The sequence below is a fragment of the Xyrauchen texanus genome, chromosome 35 (genome assembly GCF_025860055.1).
Source record: "Xyrauchen texanus isolate HMW12.3.18 chromosome 35, RBS_HiC_50CHRs, whole genome shotgun sequence".
Taxonomy (NCBI): domain Eukaryota; kingdom Metazoa; phylum Chordata; class Actinopteri; order Cypriniformes; family Catostomidae; genus Xyrauchen; species Xyrauchen texanus.
The window spans coordinates 34284946-34310802 of NC_068310.1; the positions used below are offsets into that span (position 1 = coordinate 34284946).

Genomic DNA, 25857 nt, shown 5'->3' on the forward strand with positions numbered 1-25857 from the left:
TGCTGTGCGTGTGTGTGTGCGTGTGTCATCATACTGGTAATTAATTGTCAACATTTAAATATGCAAAAGTAATTACTACTAATATACTCTGCAAATGATCTTCTACTAATAATCAAAAATTGTTCTGATACTATCAAATATAATTTGTAGGTGTTGTAGGTATATGTGTGTATGTACCATACCTATATATATGAAACAATTAAAAATAAAATCCTTAATTAATTAATTAAACATTGCTTTTTAATACATGGGTTTGCAGAACATGTGGTCTCCATTTGCACTTTCCTCCATGTTATAAGAAACTTTATATTGAGGTTTTTGTTTGTACAAACAACATTTTGTTTCAGCAATAACACTATAGTGATTTGAGTTAACTGAATGTGCTACGATTTGCAAAACAGTTTCTGGGCAACATATTGCATTGGAAATGAAACTACAGAACAGATTGCGTTACTGTATCTCAACAACTGTAAAATCAAATCTGACATTTTTTAACTATAAAATGTGGAGTTTTGTCTCAAACACGTATTTCAAACTATTTAATAAGCAATTTTTGAAGTGCGTATGCAAGTATTATAAACATTATTTTAATAAACATCTACAGTAATTTTGATGAAAATTAAATACATTACAACCACAGATATAATGGTTATAATCTTTTAATGGTTTGCATGGATCAGAGCTGATTTAATATTGAAGAACATTCTCATTCCAATAAAAAAAGAGCCATTCAATATATTAAAGGAAATGCACTTACTCCTTTCTGAGATACAAACAGGACATATCTTTTGATTTTGACATGTTTCAAAACAATAGTTACACTCAATACTCACTGAGTAATGGGCCCTGTCATTCTACAGTACACGTGTGCCACTGCAATCCTTTACTGTTCCTTTAAGTAACTATTTGGTCAAATATATTATGAAAATAAAGTAGTAAGATATAATAATGGTACAATTTGAAAATACTCAAAATCATGCAATCAAATTGGCACTTTTGTGACATCACATTTGAAAGTTTGCAGTTTATGGTGATAGCGTCACACAGACACCATGATTAAAGTCCTTGCGTTTGAGATCAGGCACTTTGGCATGATGGCATCAGGCGAAGGATATCCAACCGGAAGGAACATTAGAAGCTTCTCATTGGCTGGACGCTGGAGGAGGGACCTGCGCTGTGGGCCGCAGTTCAGAGGAGTGGTCGTCATAGTAACCAGAACAACGTTCTAAGAAAAAGAAGTAAACAATGTAGAGAACAATGGTACTAAAAGATCTGTGATTTTGAAATTGCTTGTGATTCTTACCTGCAGATAAGCTTGTAAAATGCCACAGGAAATTGACACGCTGATTTCGTTGTAATAATGAGTCATTTTCTTGTCACTGAGCAGAACTCCATATGTCTGCTTAAATATTAGAATTAAATAAGGAGCGATATCCAAATACTCCTTCACCCAATTAGTCCTGTGAAACAGAAATTGGTCTATTTAAAGTGTCATCCTTATTGCAATTATTGCAAATAAGATGGTAGAAATTAACCACAAGGAGGCACTAGAGGAGTTTATCAACACATTCTTAATATAGAGCTGTAATAATAACCATAATTATAATAACCATATAGCAAATGTAAGACAATTATACATTATTATTATTATTATTATTATTATGAAATAAATATAAAAATTGTAGAAATAAAATGTCGGAAATTAAAAATAAGGAGTTTATCAAAGCATTATTATTATCAGGAATAATTAATCAAATGACTATTTATAAATTAATAATTAATAAATTACATCATGAAATATTTTATAATAATATCAAATAATATGGAATAATACTAGCAATAAATAGCCTATATATATATATATATATATACACGAGATGGTAGAAACTAACCACTAGGGGGAATTAGCATAAAAATAGCATGGTTTGCCACACACACACACACACACACACACACACACACACACACACACACACACACACGTAATGTTTCCTTGTTTTATGGGGACTTTCCATAGACATAATGGTTTTTATACTGTACAAACTTTATATTCTATCCCCTAAACCTAACCCTACCCCTAAACCTAACCCTCACAGAAAACTTTCTGCATTTTTACATTTTCAAAAAACATAATTTAGTATGATTTATAAGCTGTTTTCCTCATGGGGACCGACAAAATGTCCCCACAAGGTCAAAAACTTCGGGTTTTACTATCCTTATGGGGAAATTTGGTCCCCACAAAGTGATAAATACACGCTCACACACAACACACACACACACACACACACACACACACACACACACACACACATGTTGGTCTACCTATCATTATGAGGACTTTCCATAGACATAATGACTTTTGTACTGTATAAACTATAGATTCTATCCTCTAAACCTAACACAACCCCTAAACCTAACCCTCACAGAAAACCTTCTGCATTTTTACATTTTCAATAAAACATTGTTTAGTATGATTTTTAAGCGATTTGAATTATGGGGACACTAGAAATGTCCTCATAAATCACATTTATAGCATAATACCCTTGTAATTACTAATTTGTAACTTACAAAATTGTCCTCGGTAAACCACAAAAACACGCCACACACACACACACACACACACACACACACACACACACACACACACACACACATGTTGTGTTTCCATGTTTTATGGGGACTTTCCATAGACATAATGGTTTTTATACTGTACAAACTTTATATTCTATCCCCTAAACCTAACCCTACCCCTAAACCTAACCCTCACAGAAAACTTTCTGCATTTTTACATTTTCAAAAAACATAATTCAGTATGATTTATAAGCTGTTTTCCTCATGGGGACCGACAAAATGTCCCCACAAGGTCAAAAATTTCGGGTTTTACTATCCTTATGGGGACATTTGGTCCCCACAAAGTGATAAATACACGCTCACACACACACACACACACACACACACACACACACACACACACACACACACACACACAGCTAACCAAAGTCTCTTCAGGTCAATGACCCACTTGTCTCCAATCCTTTGTTTGTTGTTGATCTCCTCCTCTTCCTCAACAATCTCTCTGATCGTGTGTTTGACATCCACATCAGACACCACTACAAATGTCCAGGGCTCAGTGTGAGCTCCACTTGGTGTAGTACCTAAGACACACACATTAACGCACACACGCACACAAACAAACACACAAACTCTGAATGAGTGATGGAGACAAAGGAAGAGTTATTATCTTATAGTGTGCAACATTAGGGGGTCTGAAAAAATAGATTTTTGACAATAACATAAAAATTTCAAGACAGATCTACCATGACATACATATTTGTTAAGTGGTAGAATATGCATATGTAGAAGCCACAAGTCATTCTGATAGTGGCACAAAAGCATTGTGAATGACATGATTCAAGTCAGAACTCCCTACACTCTCAAACCACTTCTTACACACTATATATTTGTACTGTATATCTAAATATTTTGCGATAAAGATTGCAAGATTTGCAGAAAATTCGGAAATCCATACAGAGAACACATTCCTAGAACCAAGACTACTGGAAGAAAATGGACAGGCACTGTAGAACAGTATAGGAATGTGCAACCTTTGCTAAATCAATACATGTCTTTAAATAAAACTGGTCTCATGAGTAAAGGTTGAAATAGGGAATTGTGGTGATCGCATTACCCGCAGTGCATTTGACATTCTTTTGGTACTGTTTCTGGACTGATGGACCGGTCGGACCGTCAGAGATTCATGAGCGAGTATACCTTTTCTGAGCGTTTCAGCATCTCAGCAGCAGAGTATCACGGTGGGCTGTTTGGTATATGATATAATTCCTCCTCTTCAGTCTCAAGCAATCACCTTCATCCTCTGTGAACAAACATTAGACTCAACAGTGTCATTAAATAGAAGCATAAATCCACTTTATGGAAACGTGGACATCTTTGATATGATATATCTGGGTGACCATTACAGTATCTTTGGTTAGTCTCAGTTTTGACAATCTCATTTAATAGTGAAAAATATATGCAAATCCATATATGAATGAAAATATTTTATGCAAACAATGACATGAGCGAATCCTAGTGAAGCACTGGAACAGTTTGTTAAAGTGTACCAGAAACCAGCAGAAAAACCACTCAGAACACCCTAGCAACTGCATAGCAACATGTTAAAAAACACTCAGAACAACCTGGCAACTGCATAGCAACATGTTAAAAACCACACAGAACACCCCATCAACTGCATAGCAACATGTTAAAACCACACTGAACTCCCTAGCAACTGCATAGCAATGTGCCATAAACCACCCTGAACACCCTAGCACCTTCATAGCAACATGTTAAAAAACACCCAGAACACCCTAGCAACTGCCTAATACCATGTTAAAAAACAATCAGAACAACCTAGCAACTGCATAGCAACATGTTAAAAAACACTCAGTACAACCTAACAACTGCATATCAACATTTTAAAAACTACCAAGAACACCCAAACAAGTGCATAACAACATGTTAAAACTGCTCTGAACACCCTTGCAACGGCATAGGAACGTGTTAAAAAAGCACTCAGAACATCCTAGCAGTACTGCATAGCAACATGTTAAAAAACATTCAGAACAACCTAGCAAATGCATAACAAGGAGCTTGCTGCCATCCACCAGGAGGCAGTGCAACTGGCTGAGGACCATCTGACAGCATGTTCGGGCCGGTGAACTGGAGTGTTTTTTGCTCTCTCTCTCTCTCTCTCTCTCTCTCTCTCACTCTCTCTCTCTCTCTCGGGCTCTCCCGCTATCTTTCTCTCTCCCCTCTCCCTCCCCTCATCCTACTCAGGTTTCCAGAAGACGGGGAAGACCAGCCAGCTGCGGAATGGCCGAAGGGGCAACTCTTCAGACTGAGAGAGTTGTTTTATCTATATCCCTCCATTAACTTCCTGTAACAGATGTTCATATTTTGATCAAAAGGATGAAGCTTCTGAGCTGGGCTCTCTCCCACTTTCGGTGGACTGGGCTATCTTTTATCTTCCCCGACTCTCACTGTGAACATGGAAACGGTATTTAGTCGGTATTTAGGCAACCACGCCCTCATCTCCACATACCCCCACCACCAGACTCAGGCCAAGGGAACCGTCCCGTCCCCCACCCCCTTTTCTGGAGAGGAAGTCCGCAGAAGCCATCTGTGCCCCCGGTCTGTGGACCACCTCGAACTTAAATGGCTGGAGTGCCAGATACCAACAGGTGATCCGGGCATTGGCATCCTTCATGCGGTAGAGCCATTGGAGTGGGACGTGGTCCAAACAGAGGGTGAATGCTCGTCCCAACAAATAGTAGTGGAGAGTGAGGACTGCCCACTTGATGGCCAAACACTCATTCTCTATGGTGCTGTACTTTGTCTCTCTCATAGAGAGCTTTCGACTAATGTACGTCACTGGGTGCTCCTCCCCCTCCACCACTTGGGACAGAACAGCATCCAGGCCCCTGTCCGATGTATCCATCTGCAAAACAAAAGGGACAAAGAAATCAGGGGAATGCAGAAATGCACCCACCACAAAGTTAAACTTTTTCCTGCGTGAAAGCTTCTTGGAGGGACTCCGTCAGCGTAATGGTGACATCGAAAAATTTAGGCACAAACCTTTTATAGTTGCCGGTCAGCCCCAGAAACTTTCTCACCTCCTTTTTCATCTTGTGTCTCGGGCAAGTCACGATCATTGCAGTTTTATCAATTTGGGGTCTCACCTGCCCATGACCCAAGTGGAACCCCAGAGATCGTACCTCCACCCATTCAACTGCGTATTTCTTTGGGTTTGCTGTGAGCCCCACTCATCGCAGCGACCTCAGAACCACCCTCAGATGCTCCATATGCCATTGCCAATCATTACAGTAAATAATGATGATGTAGTGGCATGCACAGCGTGCGGTCTGAGAACTCAGTCCATAAGACGCTAAAACGTAGCCGGGGCCCCAAATAAATCGAATGGATGGGTCACAAATTAGTGTAAGCCAAATGGTGTGGAGAAGCCAATTTTCTCATGGGACATCTGCATCAAGGGGATCTGCCAATATCCCTTTGTCAAATCCAGTGTCGAATAAAAGCAAGCCGAACCAAACTGATCAAGCATTTCGTCAATATGAGGCATTGGACAAGCATCAAATTTCGACACTACATTGACCTTTCTATAATCCACACAGAACCGGACCGAGCCATTGCTCTTAGGCACCAGAACCACCGGGCTGGCACAATCGCTGTGGGATTCTTCCATTATGCCCATATCAAGCATGGCCTTTAATTCTTCCCGTACTACTTGTTTCTTGTGTTCGGGTAAGCGCTAGGGATGACTATGTACCACTAACACCTGGGGTTGTCTCGATGTGGTACTTTATGAGATTAATGCGGCCAGGGAGAGGAACTTGTCAGAGAAATTATTTTGCAACCTGGCAACCTCCAGTTTTGGAAATACAGAAAGAATGTGATGAATCAATTAATTAATTAATTAATGAACAAATGAATGAATGGACAAATTAATGGATTTTTCCATTGTTATGATTTTGGAAAATGCAGAAAAGAAGGTGGCAAATGGTCTGCGCTTATATAGTGCTTTTTTTTAACCTTAGAGGTTACCAAAGCACTTTACACTGTCCCATTCACTTGAGGTTCAGTGTCTTGCCCAAGGACACTTTGGCATGTGGAGTCATGTGGAATCAAACCACCAACCCTGCGATTGGCAAGTGAATAAATGTGATAAATGAATATTTTTTTTTCTTTGTGATTGTTTTGGGAATGCAGAAAGAATGTGATGAATCAATGAATAAATGAACATTTTAAGGAAATCTAAATGATGATTTTTCCATTGTGATGTGTGAACCCCCCATTATTATGGTTTTGGGAAATGTAGAAATGAATTTGATGAATGAATGAATATTATTTTTCTTAGTGATGGTTTTGAGGGATGCAGAAAAGAAAGCGTATTTTAAATGACGCTGCATGTGGCTGTCTAATCTTCCTCGCATGAGGAATCACCAATTGCACTGCTGGGTGGCAGCTGGTACAGTACCATCTTTCACCGTCCTCTGCCACATGCACACTAATGTAGCATGATATATATGAGAGAATTAGAGAAACAAATGAATGAGAGAGAATGGAAGGAATCAGACAAGCAAGAAAAACAGTTCAGAAAAAGATGAAAACTAGGGAGGAAATGGAGTGCTAAACAACTCAACAGAAGGGGAAAGATGAATGTGCTGCCCAGTGCTTTTAGAAATGTCACTATGTGTTTAAGAGAGGTAAAACTGGCAAACTTAAGTCATCCCATCCCATTACAATCTTAATATGATGCTATAATGGTCGACAACAGCACTGATGACAATTGAATTAGACCTAATGGTTCATTTACTTCCAAAGAAACACTGATACCCTTTCAGTCTAGATTGGTGATTGAGATAAATGGCAGTTGAATGGATTGTGTTGCACATCTGGAGTGCACATATTGGCCCAGGGAGTGCTCCTGTCATTAGCCATTCTCCTCACATGCACCTCAGTACATAAATTATACCTCACGTGAATGCACTAGAAAGTGGGTCAGAGAAAGCGTCACTGTAGAGCGAGTTTATAGTTGCACATGTTGGTAATGAATCTGTGCTGTTTAACTGCAGCTGTAAATAACACATTTATTTTGCCATTTACTTATAATCATCATTATGATTTTTATGCTTTTGAATTAAACCAAAGAATTCAGTTTATTTAATAATTGATATAGAATTGGTAATAATTTTCTATTGTATAATCTATATTTGAGTCAATTTAACTCAAATTATTAAGTAGAAACAACAATATTTAAATAGCAAATCTGAGTTAAGTCTACTTGCATCTAGTTACATTAAATTAAGTTAATTCTATATGAACATCAAGTTTCACAAGACAAAGACGCTAATACTTCATTAAATTGAGGGAAAGAGTTTAGTCAACTTATTAGGGGTTTCAATGCATATAAAACTTTCAGTTTTAAAAATGTATTTGCATGTGTTGAAATGAACATTTAGCAAGATTAATAAGTGCTGAGAATACTGTATGTTTTATTATTAGTTCATGTAAACTGATGCAGTTAACTAATGTTTACAAATGCAACATTACTGTAAAGTGTTACTGTTTTGAATAATAGCGGTCATTAAAACTATGAAATATCACAAATAAAAGAAAGCTTTTATTGAAATGTTGAAGTAGAATAGCACAAAAGACCACACTTTACATACTGAAAAAACAAACAAACAATTAAAAACACCAGAAATGCAGATATACAGTTATGAAAAAGTTGTGAATTTAATATTAATAAGAGTAATACTTGTAATATAAGGTATAAAAACAGACAAATCATCGCTAAAGTACGCGATGAAGCGCCAAAAAAATTCTATCGTGCCAATAAAACATGCATAAATAAAGCTTTCATACACAAATACATCTCGAACATTTTAGAAACAAAAATAACTAAAAAAAAGATCAGCCTAAACCCTGAATGTTCTTCTCAGAGAGAAGGGTCAATGGATACTTGAACACACAATCTCAATAAAGGAATAATCAATAAAAATAAACAATTCTGTTTATTTCTATTGATTTTCAGGTTTCAAAATACATGAGGGTGAGAAATTGGTGGCAGTATTTTCATTTTGGGTAAACTATCCCTTAAAATCCACATCAACACTTAGTAGCAGGCCAACAGAAGCTCTGATGAAGCAGATGGCAAGTGATGCATCTGCACAGAGTTTATATGTTGTGAGATCCTCCAGAGTGTTAAGACTGGATCCAGAACGAATCTTGCTTTTCCCCTTTCTCTCTCAGCTTGCAAAACGCATCATCCATCCACGCTGTAGAGGATTAGGAGTTTAAACAGCACCATAGTTTTTCCCCTGGATTCCTTGTTATACGACTTACACCATCAAACACAAATCTAACCCATGAGAATGACACCAGTGATGGAAAGATTATAAAGAGTAACACAGTATACTGTACACGCATCAATTTACACAAATAGCACTTGATAATATTCAACCGTTCTGTATTCTTTGGCAGCCTCCATGTGAAACCAAAGAATGAGTCTAAGGAGATAAAAGCCTAGATTTTAATTGTTTGAGTGATTATATTAATGGCTTGAGTCATAAAACTAGATACCTCATCCAGCGATCATTAGACTCTCATTAACGCTAACGTTCATCACAGTGCATCTGTTCATAAGAGATCTATAAATAGTCATGCAGCAGCCCTTGTTGTCATCTTTTTTTTTTACTTTCTGGCAGAACATCCCAACCAAATCCTTTAAACTCTAGATATACCAAAATCAACAATCTAGGTACAGTTACTGTGTTATGTTATCAAACATCACAAATGCAATGGTTACATAGACTGATAGACTGATATGTACTCTGGCCAATTAAATGACTTCAAACTGAATATTAATACACAGAGACTGTGTGCCATATTTGTGGCATTAGCACTGAAAGACTACACATCCCATCATGCTTTGCTCAAGTTGTAAGTGGGATAAGGAAGAATGACATAATCAATGGCGATGTTTGGAATGGAACACTTACTTACTGAGCAGTATAATACGGTGCCTTGATCCCACCACAGAATAAAGAAATAAAAAAGGTGATTCTGACTTTATATTTCACAATTCTGACTTTCGGTCTTTTGAGATTTCGGTCTTCGCCCATTTTATCCCAACAAGCAGATAGGGGCTACACGTCTTGTACACATGGACAAATAGCTGCCCGGGAGTGTTTCAAAGATGGCTGCTGAGTGGACTGACTTGCTAAAAGGACTTTGATTTGTATTCGCAACTTCATTTCTCATAATTATGAGATATGCCAATGGGAAAATTATTTTGCAGTTGTTACTACATCTCGCATTTGCGACTTCAGATCTCGCAATTTCGGCACCTTAATAAGGTTACAAGCAACTTCCATGTTTGTTAGTATTTCTACATTATTTTCATGTTGAGAATACAAACTCCTGGACATACTGGCCAAATTTCAGCACCTTTGGACTGGACAGCTCCTGTAATGAAGCACTTAAGTTCTACTTTATAACAAGCGATCTATGTGCTTGTTTGGGAAACAGCCACTACTGCATCCTCAAATAACAAGCAACATTAATTAAGATGATCGTAAAAGCTTAAGTTGCAATGCTATCGAGAAACCCAGCCTATAGACCTTATTCACACTAGTGCCATCTTTGATTGTTAATGGGAAAGACAACGTGGCTCTGAGGGATAGTCTTACCATATCTTCAATGGCATGAATGGTATAAAGCTGTAAAAAGCTCCTAGATCACATCTGATTTTCCACAACTCATGTTGTCTGTTGTTGGACAGATATTTGATAAATGTTTTGTCCGCTGAGTGGTCCAAAAACTCTTTAAACTGCTGTACAGCCCATTGAAGAAATGGAAAGTCCCATTCCCATTCAAAATCAAAGATGGCGCTACTGTTAACATCTCAATTTTGCCTGTTGATCTTGCAATTACGACTTTATTTCTTGCAATTGTGACTTTAGATCTCCTAATTGCAACTTTTCATCTCGCGTTTGCAAATTTATGTCTCAGTTGTGCAATTATATCTCGCAAATGCGACTTTCTCATTATTATAAGAGATGTTTTAAGCAATATAGCATTTATACACTGAAAGCTGGATTCCGCCACAGAATAAAAATAAGAAATAATTCTGAATTTATATCTCACAATTGTGAGTTTAAAGTCGTAAATGTGAATTAAATTTTGTTTTTGCTACTATGCAAACAGTAGCATGCGACATTGTTGTCACATGACCTCATTACGTTGCAGGTGAACGTCGTCCAGTTATCATCTTGGAAATAAATATGGTTATTTTGCATTACTAATGCAAAGGTTTTTTTTATGTTTTTAAATAAAGCACATAAGTAATAGAGATTTTCAAAATGATGGTCGATATTACTTCGTCACACTGGAAATGGAAGGTCAGTTCGAGCATATTTCACTGAGTGTGCTCTGCTGTAGGCTGCACATTTTGGCAAATGTAGTAGTAGGTCATCAGGTAATTCATGCATACAGAAACTCTGCACACTGACCAGAGAATACACAGTATGTCGATTGCAGAAATAGTAAGAATAGTATGTTAGCATGACATTCGTAAAATGGCCAAAGATTCATTGCAGTTGTTGGATGAGATATTTGGAAAAAAGACAACAGGACAGTAAATGGACATAAGCTGATCTGAAATTAGTGCAAAGGCCAATGGCTACTAAAACCAGTCGGTCACATTCGAAAAACTAAAACTGGTTGTGACTCAGTTGAAAATAAAATAGGAAAATATCAATAATGTTTAAAATAGCTTTGAAGTCAGTCATGGTCACATAAAAATATCTGTAATACTGCACAAAACAATGTGATTATATAGTGGGCCTATAAGACCTATTGTTAAGGTTAGGAACACCAGACTAACCTAAATTATTGTTGAGATTGTTTGAAAGTCTCTTTCTGAGTTTTAGATTGTGTCCTGGATGATCTTTGGGAGTCTTGGGGCATGGAGACATTTTGTATTGTGGGATATATGGGTGCTTTCAAAATGAACTCTGGTATATTGGTTCTTGGTGAGAAATGAATCCTGGGATCTGGAGTCCTTGTGTATTGTATGCTGTGATGTGACTCCAGACCGAGTGATAGATTGCAGGACCTGCAGTCCAGGTAGCTGGATTGTCGTTGGCATTTTCAAGCATTTAAAAGGTTTTCTTCTGTGGAGCGCTGAGTTTCCGCATTCCCCTTATCCTATCGAGCAGCTCGCGCACAAATTCCTGGACACAGAGACAGAAGGTAGTCAGACAGTCAGGCAGTCTGTGGATTAGAAAGGATTGTAAGAGTGTGATGGATGGAGTGAGAGTGTTTGCGTATGTGTAACTGTAACATTACAGGACAGTGATGGATTATATGTGTGTGTTTCTCTATGTGTCTGTGTGTGTGTCTGGGGGGGTTAGTGGGTCAGTGGGTTAGTGTCTCTACTGAGCTATTGTACACTTTGATTTTCTAAACACATGTTTTCAGGTCAGAGGGCTGATATAAAATGCACTCGCATGTCCTGGAGCTGTGTCTGTACAGTATGAGTGTGTGTGTGTGTGTGTGTGTGTGTGTGTGTGTGTGTGTGTGTGTGTGTGTGTGTGTGTGTGTGTGTGCGCAGTATGTGACTTCGCCAGCACTGGACTGACTGGCACAGAATGAGGATAAAGATAAATACAGATATTTTCTAGTCTCCATGTAATCAGTATCAGTTTGTGTGTAATCTTTGGGCTCTGTTTCAATACCTAATTAGCTGCCTCGCTGTCGTAGTGCATTTACGGTGCATTGTGTGTAGTGTAGGTGGGTCCATTTTGGTTCATTCCAGTGTACTGAAACGTTTCGCTCCCTAAAACAATCACACAATGCACCGTAAAAACCAGGGAGCATTGTAGCTCACTATGTTTCCTTACCAAAGTTTCTCAAGTCGTTAGAAGACAAGCACAAGTGTAAAACTATGAAGTCCAATGTTATTAACCATGTTATTAATCATGAGCTTGTTAATGTGTCACAGCTGATTGAGATATAAGTGTCCCAATGCTCAGTGGATTAGTACCCTTACCAGTGCCCGAATTTGTGTTACATAGGGAGCTAGGGATCTCATTGAGACAAAGGGTTGTTCTTTCCGACAACAAAGCACTTGAACGCAACATACAGACAAGGTTTTTAAGGTGAATATTAAATAGGGGTTTTAATGAGTAAAAACTAAAACTTTAACCCAAACCTAACCAACACTGTCCTAAAAGATGATGAGAGGTGAACAGAACAGACACCCTTACCATAAACCAACACCTAAACCTAACCGTTAATGTCCAAAAACAAAAATGCGCAATGAGCACATTTTCCGAAGCAACCACATCAGTTTTTGTCACTTCTACATTTACTTTTATGCATTTGGCAGACCTACAGTGCACTTATTACAGGGACAATCCCCCCGGAGCAACCTGGAGTTAAGTGCCTTGCTCAAGGACACAATGGTGGTGGTTGTGGGGATCGAACCAGCGACCTTCTGATACTACGCCACCACCACTCCCTCTCACTTCTATGGCACTTTGGTATCACGTCTCAGCTTGCGTGCTTGACTGGGCTCAAGCCGCGTACTACCGAGTCCTTGAGCAACCGCGCAAGCTAATCACGTGTAAATAAGTGTGTAAATATACGTGGGTCTCTAACATAAGTGTATAAATGCGTTGCATTAAAAGTGTTTTGAAAACAAAACTTACCAGCTGAGAGAAATAGAGCGAAAAATACATGTTTATAAAGTCATAATCTTCCATTGTGGTCGTGATTTGTGTAAACGTGAATGAAAGGTTGTTGTAGTGCCTCTAGTGTTACTTTCACCAGGAAACTGCGGCTATTCGTAGAACACGGCACATAAAAGTCTAAAAGGTAGTAACAGTAACATTCATCCTGTGTATAGGTTTATACACAGTCTGTGTTACAGACTGTACAGCTGAAAACAACTCCCTTCACAACTCGCTTTTGTCGCCCCCCCGTGGACATTTCACTTGGAAAATGGAGCTCACACGTGCCCATTTTCCAACAACACTTACCACCACTGGCCACTAGGGGAAGTGTTTTGTGTTTTGGTAAACACTGACTGATTTCAGCTAAAGATTTCACATCGCAATGTATTCTGTGATTGCCTGAACCATAAAAGGAACTTAAGGCAGCATCATTTTCCTGCCTTCTGTTTGTCAGTGCACCTATAATGTGTTAAAAAGCTGTCAAGGTAGGCAGCACTAGGTTTTGGATCAGAGCATTTGGTGGCTTGTATTATGCATATTGACTTACTTCAGTAGGTTTGTAGCAGTCTGACAGTGATTCCTGCCAACAGAGACACACACAGAGAGATTTCATAGATTGAGACACACATAAACAACTTTCAAAGCTTAAACAAACAGAATTATACCCGCTTTCATTAGAAACAACACTCTAACTCACAAACATGCACATATAAATGGGTTTACCTGTAGTTTTATGACTCTTTCGTCTTCACTGTTCACCTCCAGGAGATCATCAATGTCAATCTCCACCTCTGGCATTTCCTCCTCCTATAGAGACACAGATCAGAAACAGTAGGAGACATTTGTGAGTGTGAGGACATCCAAGAGGAGCCTTCCCACTGGAGGGAAAAAATAAAAATCTCTCAATATCTCAGATGTGTCTCCTGGATGGAAAGGATATTAAATGGAGACTTTGAAAAAACAGAGCTTGGAATAAAGAATGATTTGTGGGAAACATTTATGACGTGATCTTGAAAGCATCAGTAAACACTCTGGTCACAAGCTGAGATTAATCTGTAAAGTCATTAATCAGAATGCTGTGCCACTGTGAACACACACACACACACACACACACACACACACACACACACACACACACACACACACACACACACACACACACACACACACACACACACACACACACACACACACACACACACACACACACACACGATGAGGTCTAAAAATGCACTTCCCTCTTTAAAGGTGAAAGAGTGAGGGAGGTATTTCCCATGTAGCAATTGGTTTGTGATGGCTTATTGACAGTGAGCAAGATTGAAAGAGGTGGAATAATATCCATCCACGCAATACACAATCTTTATGAAGCAGCATTTTTCTTCTGTCAATGTGGGCATAACTACAATATTACAACAATAACTCACCTAATGTCACCGTGACCAAATCACTGCGAGGAAATCAATATTTCTATTAATTTTTATTGATTATTAGAAGCAGTTTTAAATTAATTATTTATAGTGGAGACAGGAAACAGGATGGGAAAAGTGAGTCAAAAGTGGATAAAAAAAAAGAAAAAAAAAAAGAAGCACATCCACATTGTCATTACACCCCATGCAGTGAAACTGGGGAAAGAGTTTACCTTCAATTTCTGTGTTTCTATCAGACTATGTGTGCAAATAGCAGCACCGTGTGGCAGCTGCTTTTACACCTAGTGCAAATAGTCATAAAAAATCTATAACGGTGCCCAACACCGCCGCTCCCTATAAGTAGACTACGCAGTCTGTGTAGGGCATCAACTCCAACCCAAATGTTCTACTATTCTACTTACTACTATTGACTACTAGAGCATTAGAACAGATCAGTTCACACATACAGTATACATTAGCTAAGCAGGCCAGACATTAAACAGCAAATAGTGATCGCCCCTGGCCAAGTGTACGAAAACCATCAAATGTTCAAAATGTTTTTGTGTTTTACAGACCTCTACAAAACCAGCAACAGAAAACGGGTCTGTCTGTAGCCCAGTTTGTTCTGCTATGTCTGTGGTATGTTTGTATTTCTATGTGTGTACTGTATGCAAGTTAGATTTTCCTCACTGTTCACTGTTAAAAGTTCAGCTGAAAAAAAACAGCAACATTTCTACAACAATGGCCCAGATCTACAAGCGAACAATCTCTCTCTCAAAAACTGCTTTAATTAAGAGTTGTGTCTCAGATACAGTAGAAGGAGAGAGAGAGAGAGAAACTTAGCAAGAAGCAGGTCATTTACATTTTCATTTACGCATTTGGCAGATGCTTTTATCCAAAGTGACTTACAGTGCACTTATTACAGGGACAATCCCCCCGAGCAACCTGGAGTTAAGTGCCTTGCTCAAGGACAAAATGGTGGTGGCTGTGGGGATCGAAGCAGCGACCTTCTGATTAAAAGTTATGTGCTTTAGCCCACTACACCACCACCACTCTGACAACAGGTCAACATGATTAGTGCTGGTCTGCGGAGTTAATAAGGTTGAGAGTGTGTTTTAGTAGTCGAGTTGGGAACCAGTATTCAAAAATAAATAAATACTAGAACTGTAATGTTTTCATAACTTTCGGTTCCGTTAACAGTTCTCAAATGTGCATTCTTCTGCTTATGCAAATGCAACACATTTTTTAAATACACTGACAGAGTTTCTTGCGCTGTCATTAGCCCAATTGCAACGTTGCAGCCCGTACTGCAGCATCGGTGTTGAATCAGCCGCATGAAACATACAATGCAAACACTGTTGTCCAATCCCCAAACTAATGACTCCGTGCTGGTTCTTTTGAATATGCAGAGCAGAGCATACAGCGCAACCAGCTTAGTCATATTTCCGAACGAACGAATGACTCTTACATGCCGACCAACGTAGCCCGATTTCTGAACAATTGACTATGAGACAGTTCTTTTGAAAGTAAGACGTGAGACATACAGCATGACCAGGGTAGTATGATTCCCGAACAAATGACAAATTACTTACGAACCAGACTTTTGAGTCTATAGTACCAAACATACATTTACTATTATGGCACTTTTCCACTGCACGTTACGGTTCAACTCGCCTCAACTCTACTCGCTTTACGTTTCTGAGCTTGCATTTCCACTGCAGTTTAGTGCCACCTCAATGTGGGTGGGATTATAGGATGATCGTCATAGTAGCGCCGCCTCTACTGCTGTGACATCATCTTAAAGATGACACAAACTGACCAAAACAGTAACACGACCGCTAGCTGTTAGCTACTAGCTCATTGTGCTGTATAAAGCAGTTGTTCCATGGTGATTTTACACAAGTGTAACAGTTAAATTGGCCTGGTTGTTTTAGAAGCTTCCAGTAGCTGGTCAACTAAATAAAGTGAAGCTTTCCAGCAGAGTATAGAGTTAACGAAACAAAACGTACCATCCTCCATCGTGGCTGAGTCCAGGGCACTCTCCCTCCCATTGCTCGCCGGTTTAGATAGCGTCCATTTGGTCGAACCACTTCCACTTTTCCTTGATGAGTCACTTTTCTGTTTTTTTTACTTTTCCCTACAATGTTGGCAGGTCCGGTGGTAGCAGTGTGCGGCCAACAGCGGAGACACTTCCTGAGAGACTTTTTAATTTCGCTTATCGCTAATGAGTGGACCGTCTGCACCTCGTTTATTGACCATGGCGGGGTTTTGCACACAGCCATTTCTTTTTTCACAATTCGAAAGTCGCGTTAACAAATGATACTGCTAATCGCTGTTGCTAACTTTAAAACTAGCGGGTTGATGTCACGTGTCGGAAATCCAGTGACGCTGCTAGTGACGACTGTCCCTGACCAATCAGTGATCTGCAGGATTTTGACTTCACATTTAGTATCGGCTCGGCTCGCTTGGAACCTCGACCGAGGTGGTACAAAAAAAAAAGTACCAGACTATCCACAGTGGAACACCCCCAAAAGTCGAGTCGTACAGTGCAGTGGAAAAGCCCCTTTATTAGCCAGTTCTTTTTGGTGAATGAAAAACCTGTTCAACCGCAAGTCATTAATTTCGCCTTAAATAAATCGAGAGTTCATGGCAAATTTGACACAGACATGCTGCACTGATAATTTTCACATGCAAATGACCTTTGCCGCAAACTAGCAGCAAATTGTCCATTGTTGCCAATGGTTTGCTGCAGGTTCACCACTACCGGTGAAGAGCTGTAAACTTCTGGAAAACATTTGCTGTGAATCACAAGCTCATTTTCATGTGAAAATAACAAGTATCAAATTTGCAGCAAATTTGTAGGAAACATTTGCGGCTAGTTTTTTTGTAAGTGACTTGAAACGAACCAAACACTGTTACTGTGTATTAACCCTATAACACTGTGTGTATTAAATATGATACACAATGTTTTACGGCCCCTGTTTTACTCTCTGTTCAAGCTGAAGAGCCAAAAAACGTATGGTATATAAGTTTCACATGTTAATGGCACCATCTAGTGGTTATTTGTGAAAAAAAGTGCTTTTAATGTTTATATCGATTTATTTTAAATGGCGTTGGACTTGCGTGAAAACTGAATGGTTGTTGACATGACAATAGCTGGGTTTCCATTAAAATATTTAGCATTTTTAATGCGCATTTCTGAAACTTGGACTGAAGAATATGTGAAACATTGCGCGTTTCCATGAACTGTAAATGCGCATGATCTTGAGGGATCCCACCTTTTTGTCGTGTGCAATAGCTCACATAATGAGGGCTCAAACAGGGGGTGGCCAGGGGTGAGACAGAAGCTTGGATAGTGTCAAATATGTTGAATACATTAAAACATTATCATTTTAATTTAGGGTGAACTATTCATTAAAAACAAACAATTTACCAGTCATTGATGACCACTATAGTAAACCGTATCTTTCAACTGTGCAAATGTGCTTTCAGAGGTAAATAATATTTGTCTATGGAGCATGAAAAGCCCTGCAGGTGGATTCTGGGTACTGAATATGTGTACTGTCTGGCCAGAGTGTTGAATGAGAGTGCTGGTCTGCAGAAACAACCAGACACCTTCACTATTTGTGCACGGTCCCTTATTGTGCAGTCGACTGGTGTTTCATTGGCAAACACAAAGCAGAGGAAGCACTCTCACTCTGTGTCTGTAAGAACAGACAGGTCAGCTCGCTGAGGATTTGGATTAGAATAGCAAACAGAGAAAGATGTCTTGCAGCAAAGTGTGAAGTGCATGAATTAAAGCAGACGGCAATGCTAAAAAAAAAATAACACACTCCCACACAATCCACAATTTCAGCGCTACCAGGTTTAAAACAAAGACATCCCAATGACCAATCAAACTAGCACTGGCAAAAATTCCACTAGCAACCCTGCACAATTTGCACCTCACATACACAAGCAGATTGCATCATTCTGTGCACATATGTGGTCATAAAATACACACACACACACACACACGTATTCTGTATGTCAGGGTAGATTTATGATTTGGGTCCTTCGGGTAGGATAAAGCTTATCAATTTTGACTCAATGTCAGGTGAAGATGAAAATATGTGATACACAAGAACATACAATAAATGCAGGCAATGATAGTTTCAGATACATAACACACATACTGTATGAATATAGACGGGTATTAATAAAGGACATTTTATTTAAACTATGGTATCAGAGAGAAAGTCCCCTGAAGCATTGAACCTTAAAGAAAAAACCCTTCCCCCCTTGTTTAAGGGGAAGACAGGAGAGGGGGGTTGTGGGTCTCTTTTGCAGACAGGGGCATTTTAGCAGAACACCACTGGGGTGAATGTGGAGGCTCATTTTGGCGTGTTGTGCATGTGATTTTGTAGGGGCATTTTAGCAGAACACCACTGGGGTGAATGTGGAGGCTCATTTTGGCGTGTTGTGCATGTGATTTTGTAGGAGTACATGTCCATACACTTGCCCTTCCAATTTGCTTTTATTCAAATAAAAAAGGCATGCTTTCACAAAGTGTTATTTTACTAAAATGATTCAACCCTGTGACAAAACATTTGGGATGTAACAGGGTTGACAATGTTTTTGAAAGAGAAGTAATATTATTTTATTTTTACATTCAACCCTACAACATTTTAAATAAATAACAGGGTTGACCAAAATGTTCTGAAAGAGAAGTACTGGGTTATTATAATTGTTTTGCATTAACTCCAAAACATTTAAAATGTAACAGTGTTGATTTTTTTTTTAAATGACAAGTAATGGGTTATTGTAATTTTTTCCATTCAAACCAAACATATTTCTAATGTAACAGGGTTGACAAAAAGTGTTTGGAAAGAGAAGTAATAGTTTTTTCTCCTATTCAGCCTATATATTATATAATAATAATAATAATAATAATAATAATAATAATAATAATAATAATAATAATAATATTTAGCAAAGCAATAGCACAAAAGGCACCGTTTCTTGAAATTTCACCAACTATACTACCGGTACATAAAACTAAATTATTGCTTGATTCTGCATTGCAAATCAGCTGCTAAAACATTACAGTGGTACAGATAATTGGCTTTTACATCCAATCACAGAAGTATTCAGCTTTTATTACACACAAAAACACACGCTGTGCATCTGCATGCTTGCAAACTGCTACACAGAGCCCAAAATAGACAGAATCCTCTGTGCAGAAAAGAGCTTATGCAGCAGTTTGTGACCTCCATTGATTTGAGATGTCAGTAAAACCGAGGACTCCATCATTAACTACCACCTCATTTTCACTTTCAATGTGCTAATGTACTCCTGACAGACCGGTTTTACAAAGGTAAATCCCATCAGTGCCCTAACACACATATACCTGTACACACATGCATTACAGTGGAGCAACAAAAGCGTCCTACAACTGTTCTTCGTAACCTCCTAATATTCCAATGACGTAACACCATATTATCTTCAACATTTTGTAATCTTCCTCTTTCACTTTGTTAGAATCAGTGCATCTTACTGATGCTGTGCTGTCACTCATTCTAAATGGCTGAGGTCAGAGGTTAGCACTGGCAGCTTGTGATGTCATAAAGAAAGAGAACTCACAATAACTCAGTTTAAGCTGATCACAATGTGTCCACAGAACCCCAACACACCAATTAATATTGTACTGTACTGGACTTTTTGTACAATATCTACCATGTGTATTTCAGTTGAGTTTAGGTTGAGCTGGTTATTATGGTTAAAACACAGACATGACTGCTTGACCAATGCACTGCATACGCAGGGCCCCATTTTACAGATCTAACTTGTCGTCTTGTGTATTATATTTTATTCTTGAAAATTGAGCTTGTGTAGCTAGAAGAATGTGTGCTTGTGTGCTTTCATAGTGTAGAGCAGTGGTTCTGATGGCGCATGATGATGCACGGCCGGCGTTAAATCAGCAGGAGAGCGAGATAAGGGGCAGCCGGAGACACCAGTTCGAGAGAGAGAGACGCATGTGGCTGCGTTGCATGTGTGTCTGTTTTTGCTTGTTTTATGTTGAGTTTCTTATTAAACTTTGTTGACTGTTCAGTCAGTTCCCGCCTACTCTTTGCCCATCCTTGACCTGTTACAGTGGTGCTGAAACCCAGGAGGTAGGAGGGATGCACGGTTGCGGAATCCTCGCCGCTGACATCCACCAGGGTTGGAGGGTTCGCTGCTGTCTGCCAAGAAGGGGAGGAGCAGTTCCGTCCGCCAGGGGCCGGAGGACTCACTGCCATCCACCAGGGGAGGAGCGAGCTGGCATCCACCAGAGGGCGGAGGACAGGCTGGGGATCGAGCGACAGTGCGTCTGGGAGCCGGCGAGCAAGTTCTTCTCTCTCTGTGTCTCCCCTCGCCCTTTCCCTCTCCCCACGCATCCCCTCGTCTCTTCCCCGGGTTCACAGGAGGTTAGTCAGACTGGTGGTGCCCTGGCCTGAATCAGATGGGGGAGGGCATGGCCGGGCCGTGAAGATGCACGGCCAGCGCTGAATCAGCTGATCAGCGGGAGAACATGTAACAAATATTTTATTAGTATTAGCCATATTACCAAATGACAGATGAATTTGTGCCAAAACATACCACACAGTTTGATTGGATGCACTGTTTTTGATGTCAAGAACAAAAGACATGGGAAGCATTTTCTCCTCTCCTCCCTATTGCATTTTATTATTTGCATTTAATATTGTTTTTCCTTGCTGTCCGCAACCCAATCAGAACAGACTTGTGACCCACCAGTTTAGAACCACTGGAGTACAGTACGTTTCGGGCCTTAGTGTTTAGTTAGCAATAATTATCTCACTTCAAGTTAAAACCTTCACTGGTAGCAAGTAATCCCATAATGACGTGCTCTTCCTTCCTTAAATAGATCTATTTGAGGTATCAAAGCTTAACAGCACCTTCCATTAATCCAAACAGACAGATATTCCCAACAGACTATTGCAGAATGGTGATGTTGGAACTATGCAACACGCAAATCCACTCAGCAACTGTCTGTTTCGCACTAAAACGGATAAACACATTCTGTTAACCAAATTAGCAGAGTTGAATCATATATACAGTTTTTAGCTTACAATAAATAACGGAGTAGAACACTCTGAAAATCACTGAACTGCATTTAGAAAACGGCTTACTGTCCATGATCACACATGGGGGTATCGACATGTTGCTTCCGAAAGTTCATGTACCCTGAAATCAACCCCATTCAGATGAATTTAAGCGCCATCCCCACCAGACATTTTTTCATTAAGTCAAACATATAAACATTTCCTTCTAGCGCTACTGCCAGAGACTATTTAGCATAGAGGGGGCAATTCTATAAAAAATTAAGGGTGGAAATTGGAACGTCAATGGTCAACGCATGTAGAAAAAGAAGTCCCACCACTGCGTATTAGCTAGACAAGCTGGAAAAATTGCATTTTTAGCTTAATAAGCTAATCTGACTTGAAGAAGCCCAATTTATGATACCAGTGTTGTCAGATTTTACTTCTGATTTTAAACATGTTCTTTGAGCATAATCTTGACCATCCGTTTTGGAGATTTCAGTCTTTCTTCATTCAAGTAGATACGAGCTGCACTTGTTTGCTGCTTGTTTACATAGAAAAACAGTTGCTCAGCCTAACCGAGAGCGTTCCAAAGATGGCCGCCGAGTGGACTGACTTGCCAAGAAGACTTTGATAGTGCTTTCCACAAGACACAGGTTCTAGACTCTTGAGAACAAGGAAGTAAACACTTTCACATTAAGAATGGTGAGCGATTCTGAGGATGCATCTTCGCTCTAAAGTCAAATTTTTACTCAGCTGATGGTTCGTTTTAGCGTTGGGGGTTGGGTTTAGGGGGTGGCGTTAATAAAATATGCATTTGTGTTGACTGTGTTACATAATTTACAACTACAAATTCTACAATTGTAATACATTTCATGTGGAAACTGGAGCTTACACGTGCCCATATGTACAACAACACTTTGGGGCAGTAAGCTGGGGCAGTAAGCAGCAAAACCTTTGACCCACTTTTGATGAGTCCACAGCATAATCAGTCTGTACTATCAGAAGCTGGTGAGAACCAAATTAGGTCTTTACTCTATGAAAAATAAGACTAAAAATATTGCAATCTCGCCATTATAACAAGATTTCAATTTTTTCTGAGAAATCAGAGTAGTACTTTCCCATGCTAAACTCACTGCCATGATACTAGGTTGTTGTGGGTGGTTTCCAGAGCATTGCTGTGTGGTTGCTAGGGTGTTCTAGGTGATCGCTAGGTGATAACAGGGCCCACCCCCAAGTCCCAAGTGATGTACATGTCAGAGTTTACTTATTAAGGATTAGGGGTTTGTTAAAGAAGTATGAGAAATAGCAGAATTTATGCTTTCCAAGTACTGTCTCACGAATAATCTTCAACTTAAGCTTAATTCCATTGCACTGAAATGTATTTTATACAGGTTTCTGTGTTTATTATGGGAGCTGACATACAGTAGTGAAATAAAGGACCTTGATGTTGCTCTCATTGTGAACTGCATCGAGCAGTTAATGGTTTTTGGGTATGTGTGACTTCCTCTTGGGGTGTAAACATGATGGGTCATTAAAATACACCTGAGTAAACATCTCTTGAACTAGCTCTAATCTGATTAGCCTAGATTGTGGACCTTGTAAACAATATCCTAAGCTTTTGATGTTTATCTTAGCCACAAAAATTAATTGGGCTAAAGATTTAATTTATTAACCAGCAGCATCAGTCACATTTTTATAATAAATGTACACGTTTGACCAATCGTTTTTTAAATGAACAGAATATATTTACAGACAATCCATTCTTTTGTATATCTGCCCACGTGGGTCCCTGGTAACAGAGGAAAATAAACTGTTTTAGGAAAGAAATTGGTTGCAAATCATGCACAAATTAACAGACACACACAAATATATGTGCCCATTAGGTTGCTGGTATTGTGTCTACAGACAGACTGGGAAAAGCGTTAGTCCCTAGAGACTGTGTTAAAGCTTAATTTACCATATTCACATGTCTACTAGGTGGAAAATGATAAATGTCCTCCATTAATACCTCCTCAAATACCCCTTTAACATCACTTAAATGTCAACGACCTGATTTTTACTCACTCAGAATTGGAAAAACCCACTGAAACTTTTTAATGTTGTTAATCTTTTTCTGCATCACAAGTACAATAAAATTAGCAATTCTCTCTCTGGGGCCAACACAACATCAGCATAAAAAAAATAAAAATAAAAAAAAAAGAGCAAGAAGCCGCAGAATAGAAATACTGAAGGAGGTAGATAAAGTGAGAACAAAAGAGGCCAGCAGGAGTAATGAGATTCCTGACACAAATCAGCAAAAAGGATGTCTTCTCTTGTTTAAATGAGGACTGATGCCAAAGGTTGCCACTGTGTAAAGATTCCAGGCTGCTGTGCCATGCGTTACATGTCGCTTTAATTAAGCTAAATGTAGGTCAAACAAAGGATATGACAATATATGAATGTATACATTTATGGGGATGGAACAGCTTTGTGGTAAAAGATCTAGGCTGGTGATATAAACGTTTGAACACAACAAAGGGGTGATCTATGAATTATTACCATTGCACCCTTGTTCAAGACACTAAACCTCAGGTTACACCAGCAGCACAGAACCATCAGTGTACTGTAAAATGCAGCAAATAAAAGCTAATAATAAAAGAAAGTTGGCACCTTAAGTTATAATGCAAATTTTAATGTTTTGTAAATGTATGTAAAAATATATTAAATAAAAAAATAAATGTAATAAAAAAAATAAATAAATTAAAATATTAGAATAAAATAAGATGAGATAAAGTTAAAATAAATATTTAAAATTTAACATTAGGCAATTTTTTTTTTTAAATCATATCAAATTAGATTTTAAAATAAAATAAATAATAAAAAATGTACACCAATTTTATTTTCTAATATAATATATATTGCAAATGCAAATTTAAATACGGAAAAAAAATTATTCTGGTCCAGTCTTACCTCACAGTCGTACAGTTCGCTCAGTTGTTCAATGATCCATTCCTCCAGGATGAGTCTCTTCCGCAGTTCCTTGCGGTCGTACTTCACCGTCACTTTGCCTTGCTTCTTCTGCACAGGGTCATCCCGCTGCAGCGGGCCGGTGCCGGCGCAGCCCACGCCGGCTTGAAAGAACACTCTGCCCGCTGCTGGAGGTAGCTGTGCGGTCGTCTCAGCGCTGGCGGTGGACATTGCGGCGGTGATGATAATGATGATGACGTGTGTGAGCGTGAATGCAGGGACACCGTTTCTAGCACCTGCTATTTAAAGCGCATCGCGAGCTTTTAAAGGACAACAGGCGCGTGGGAGGGGAACGTCAAGCCAATGTGCGCGTTCGTATTAACGCTGTGAGTGCCAGAGCGCGCACATTATTGGTGAAGGGATTCCCCACATCGCTCATTGGACATAGCATCAAGGATTCTGAACAAGACTTAAAAAACTGTGTTGTGGCGGACTTTAGCGGTGCCATGATGGCACCTAATGATTAACATATTCATATGGTACATATACTGTATTTCGTGTCTATCTGTTTCTCTGACTATCACTGGTCTATCGTTCGTCTGACTGATTGTCTGCCTGTTTCTCTGACTATTGTTAGTCTATCTTTCGTCTGACTGACTGACTGACTGTCTGTCTATCATTCGTCAACTGTCTGTCTTTCTTTTTGTTTGCCTATCTGTCTATCATTCGTCTGTCTGTTTGTCTATCATTCGTCAGTCAGTCTGTCTGTCTGATCATTCGTCTGTCTTATCATTGTCTGTCCATCATTCTTCTGTCTGTCTCTCTATCATTCGTCTGTCTGTCTTATCATTCATCTGTCTGTTTGTCTATCATTCGTCAGTCAGTCTGTCTGTCTGATCATTCGTCTGTCTTATCATTTGTCTGTCCATCATTCTTCTGTCTGTCTCTCTATCATTCGTCTGTCTGTCTTATCATTCATCTGTCTGTTTGTCTATCATTCGTCAGTCAGTCAGTCTGTCTGTCTATCTATCATTTGTAAATCTGTCTGTCTATCATGCGTCTGTCTGTTTATCATTCGTCAGTCTGTCTATCATTCGTCTGTCT

The 25857-nt window shown here is 39.1% G+C and overlaps 1 protein-coding gene and 1 pseudogene across 1 annotated transcript; both read right to left on the bottom strand.

The window, feature by feature from the left end:
* Window positions 1-1025: 1025 nt before the first annotated feature.
* LOC127628585 (iodotyrosine deiodinase-like) lies at window positions 1026-6262 on the bottom strand (annotated as a pseudogene).
* A 1925-nt stretch (window positions 6263-8187) lies between these two features.
* On the bottom strand, window positions 8188-25181 carry LOC127628980 (protein phosphatase 1 regulatory subunit 14C-like). The gene is made up of 4 exons (XM_052105982.1): window positions 24757-25181; window positions 14043-14126; window positions 13867-13899; window positions 8188-11816 (listed from the first exon to the last, which is right to left on the bottom strand). Exons 1-4 carry the CDS (start codon window positions 24982-24984, stop codon window positions 11742-11744), a joined length of 420 nt encoding a protein of 139 aa, XP_051961942.1. The 5' UTR covers window positions 24985-25181; the 3' UTR covers window positions 8188-11741.
* Between the last annotated feature and the right edge of the window lie 676 nt (window positions 25182-25857).

Bases quoted from the DNA above. Each gene is read 5' to 3' on its own strand.
- LOC127628980 (XM_052105982.1), bottom strand. From the start codon at position 24,984: ATGTCCACCGCCAGCGCTGAGACGACCGCACAGCTACCTCCAGCAGCG. The intron at 14,127-24,756 runs GTAAGACTGGAC...GTGTCTCTATAG, and splicing joins GCGAACTGTACGACTGTGAG to GAGGAGGAAATGCCAGAGGT. The intron at 11,817-13,866 runs GTAAGTCAATAT...CTCTGTGTCCAG, and splicing joins ACTGCTACAAACCTACTGAA to GAATTTGTGCGCGAGCTGCT.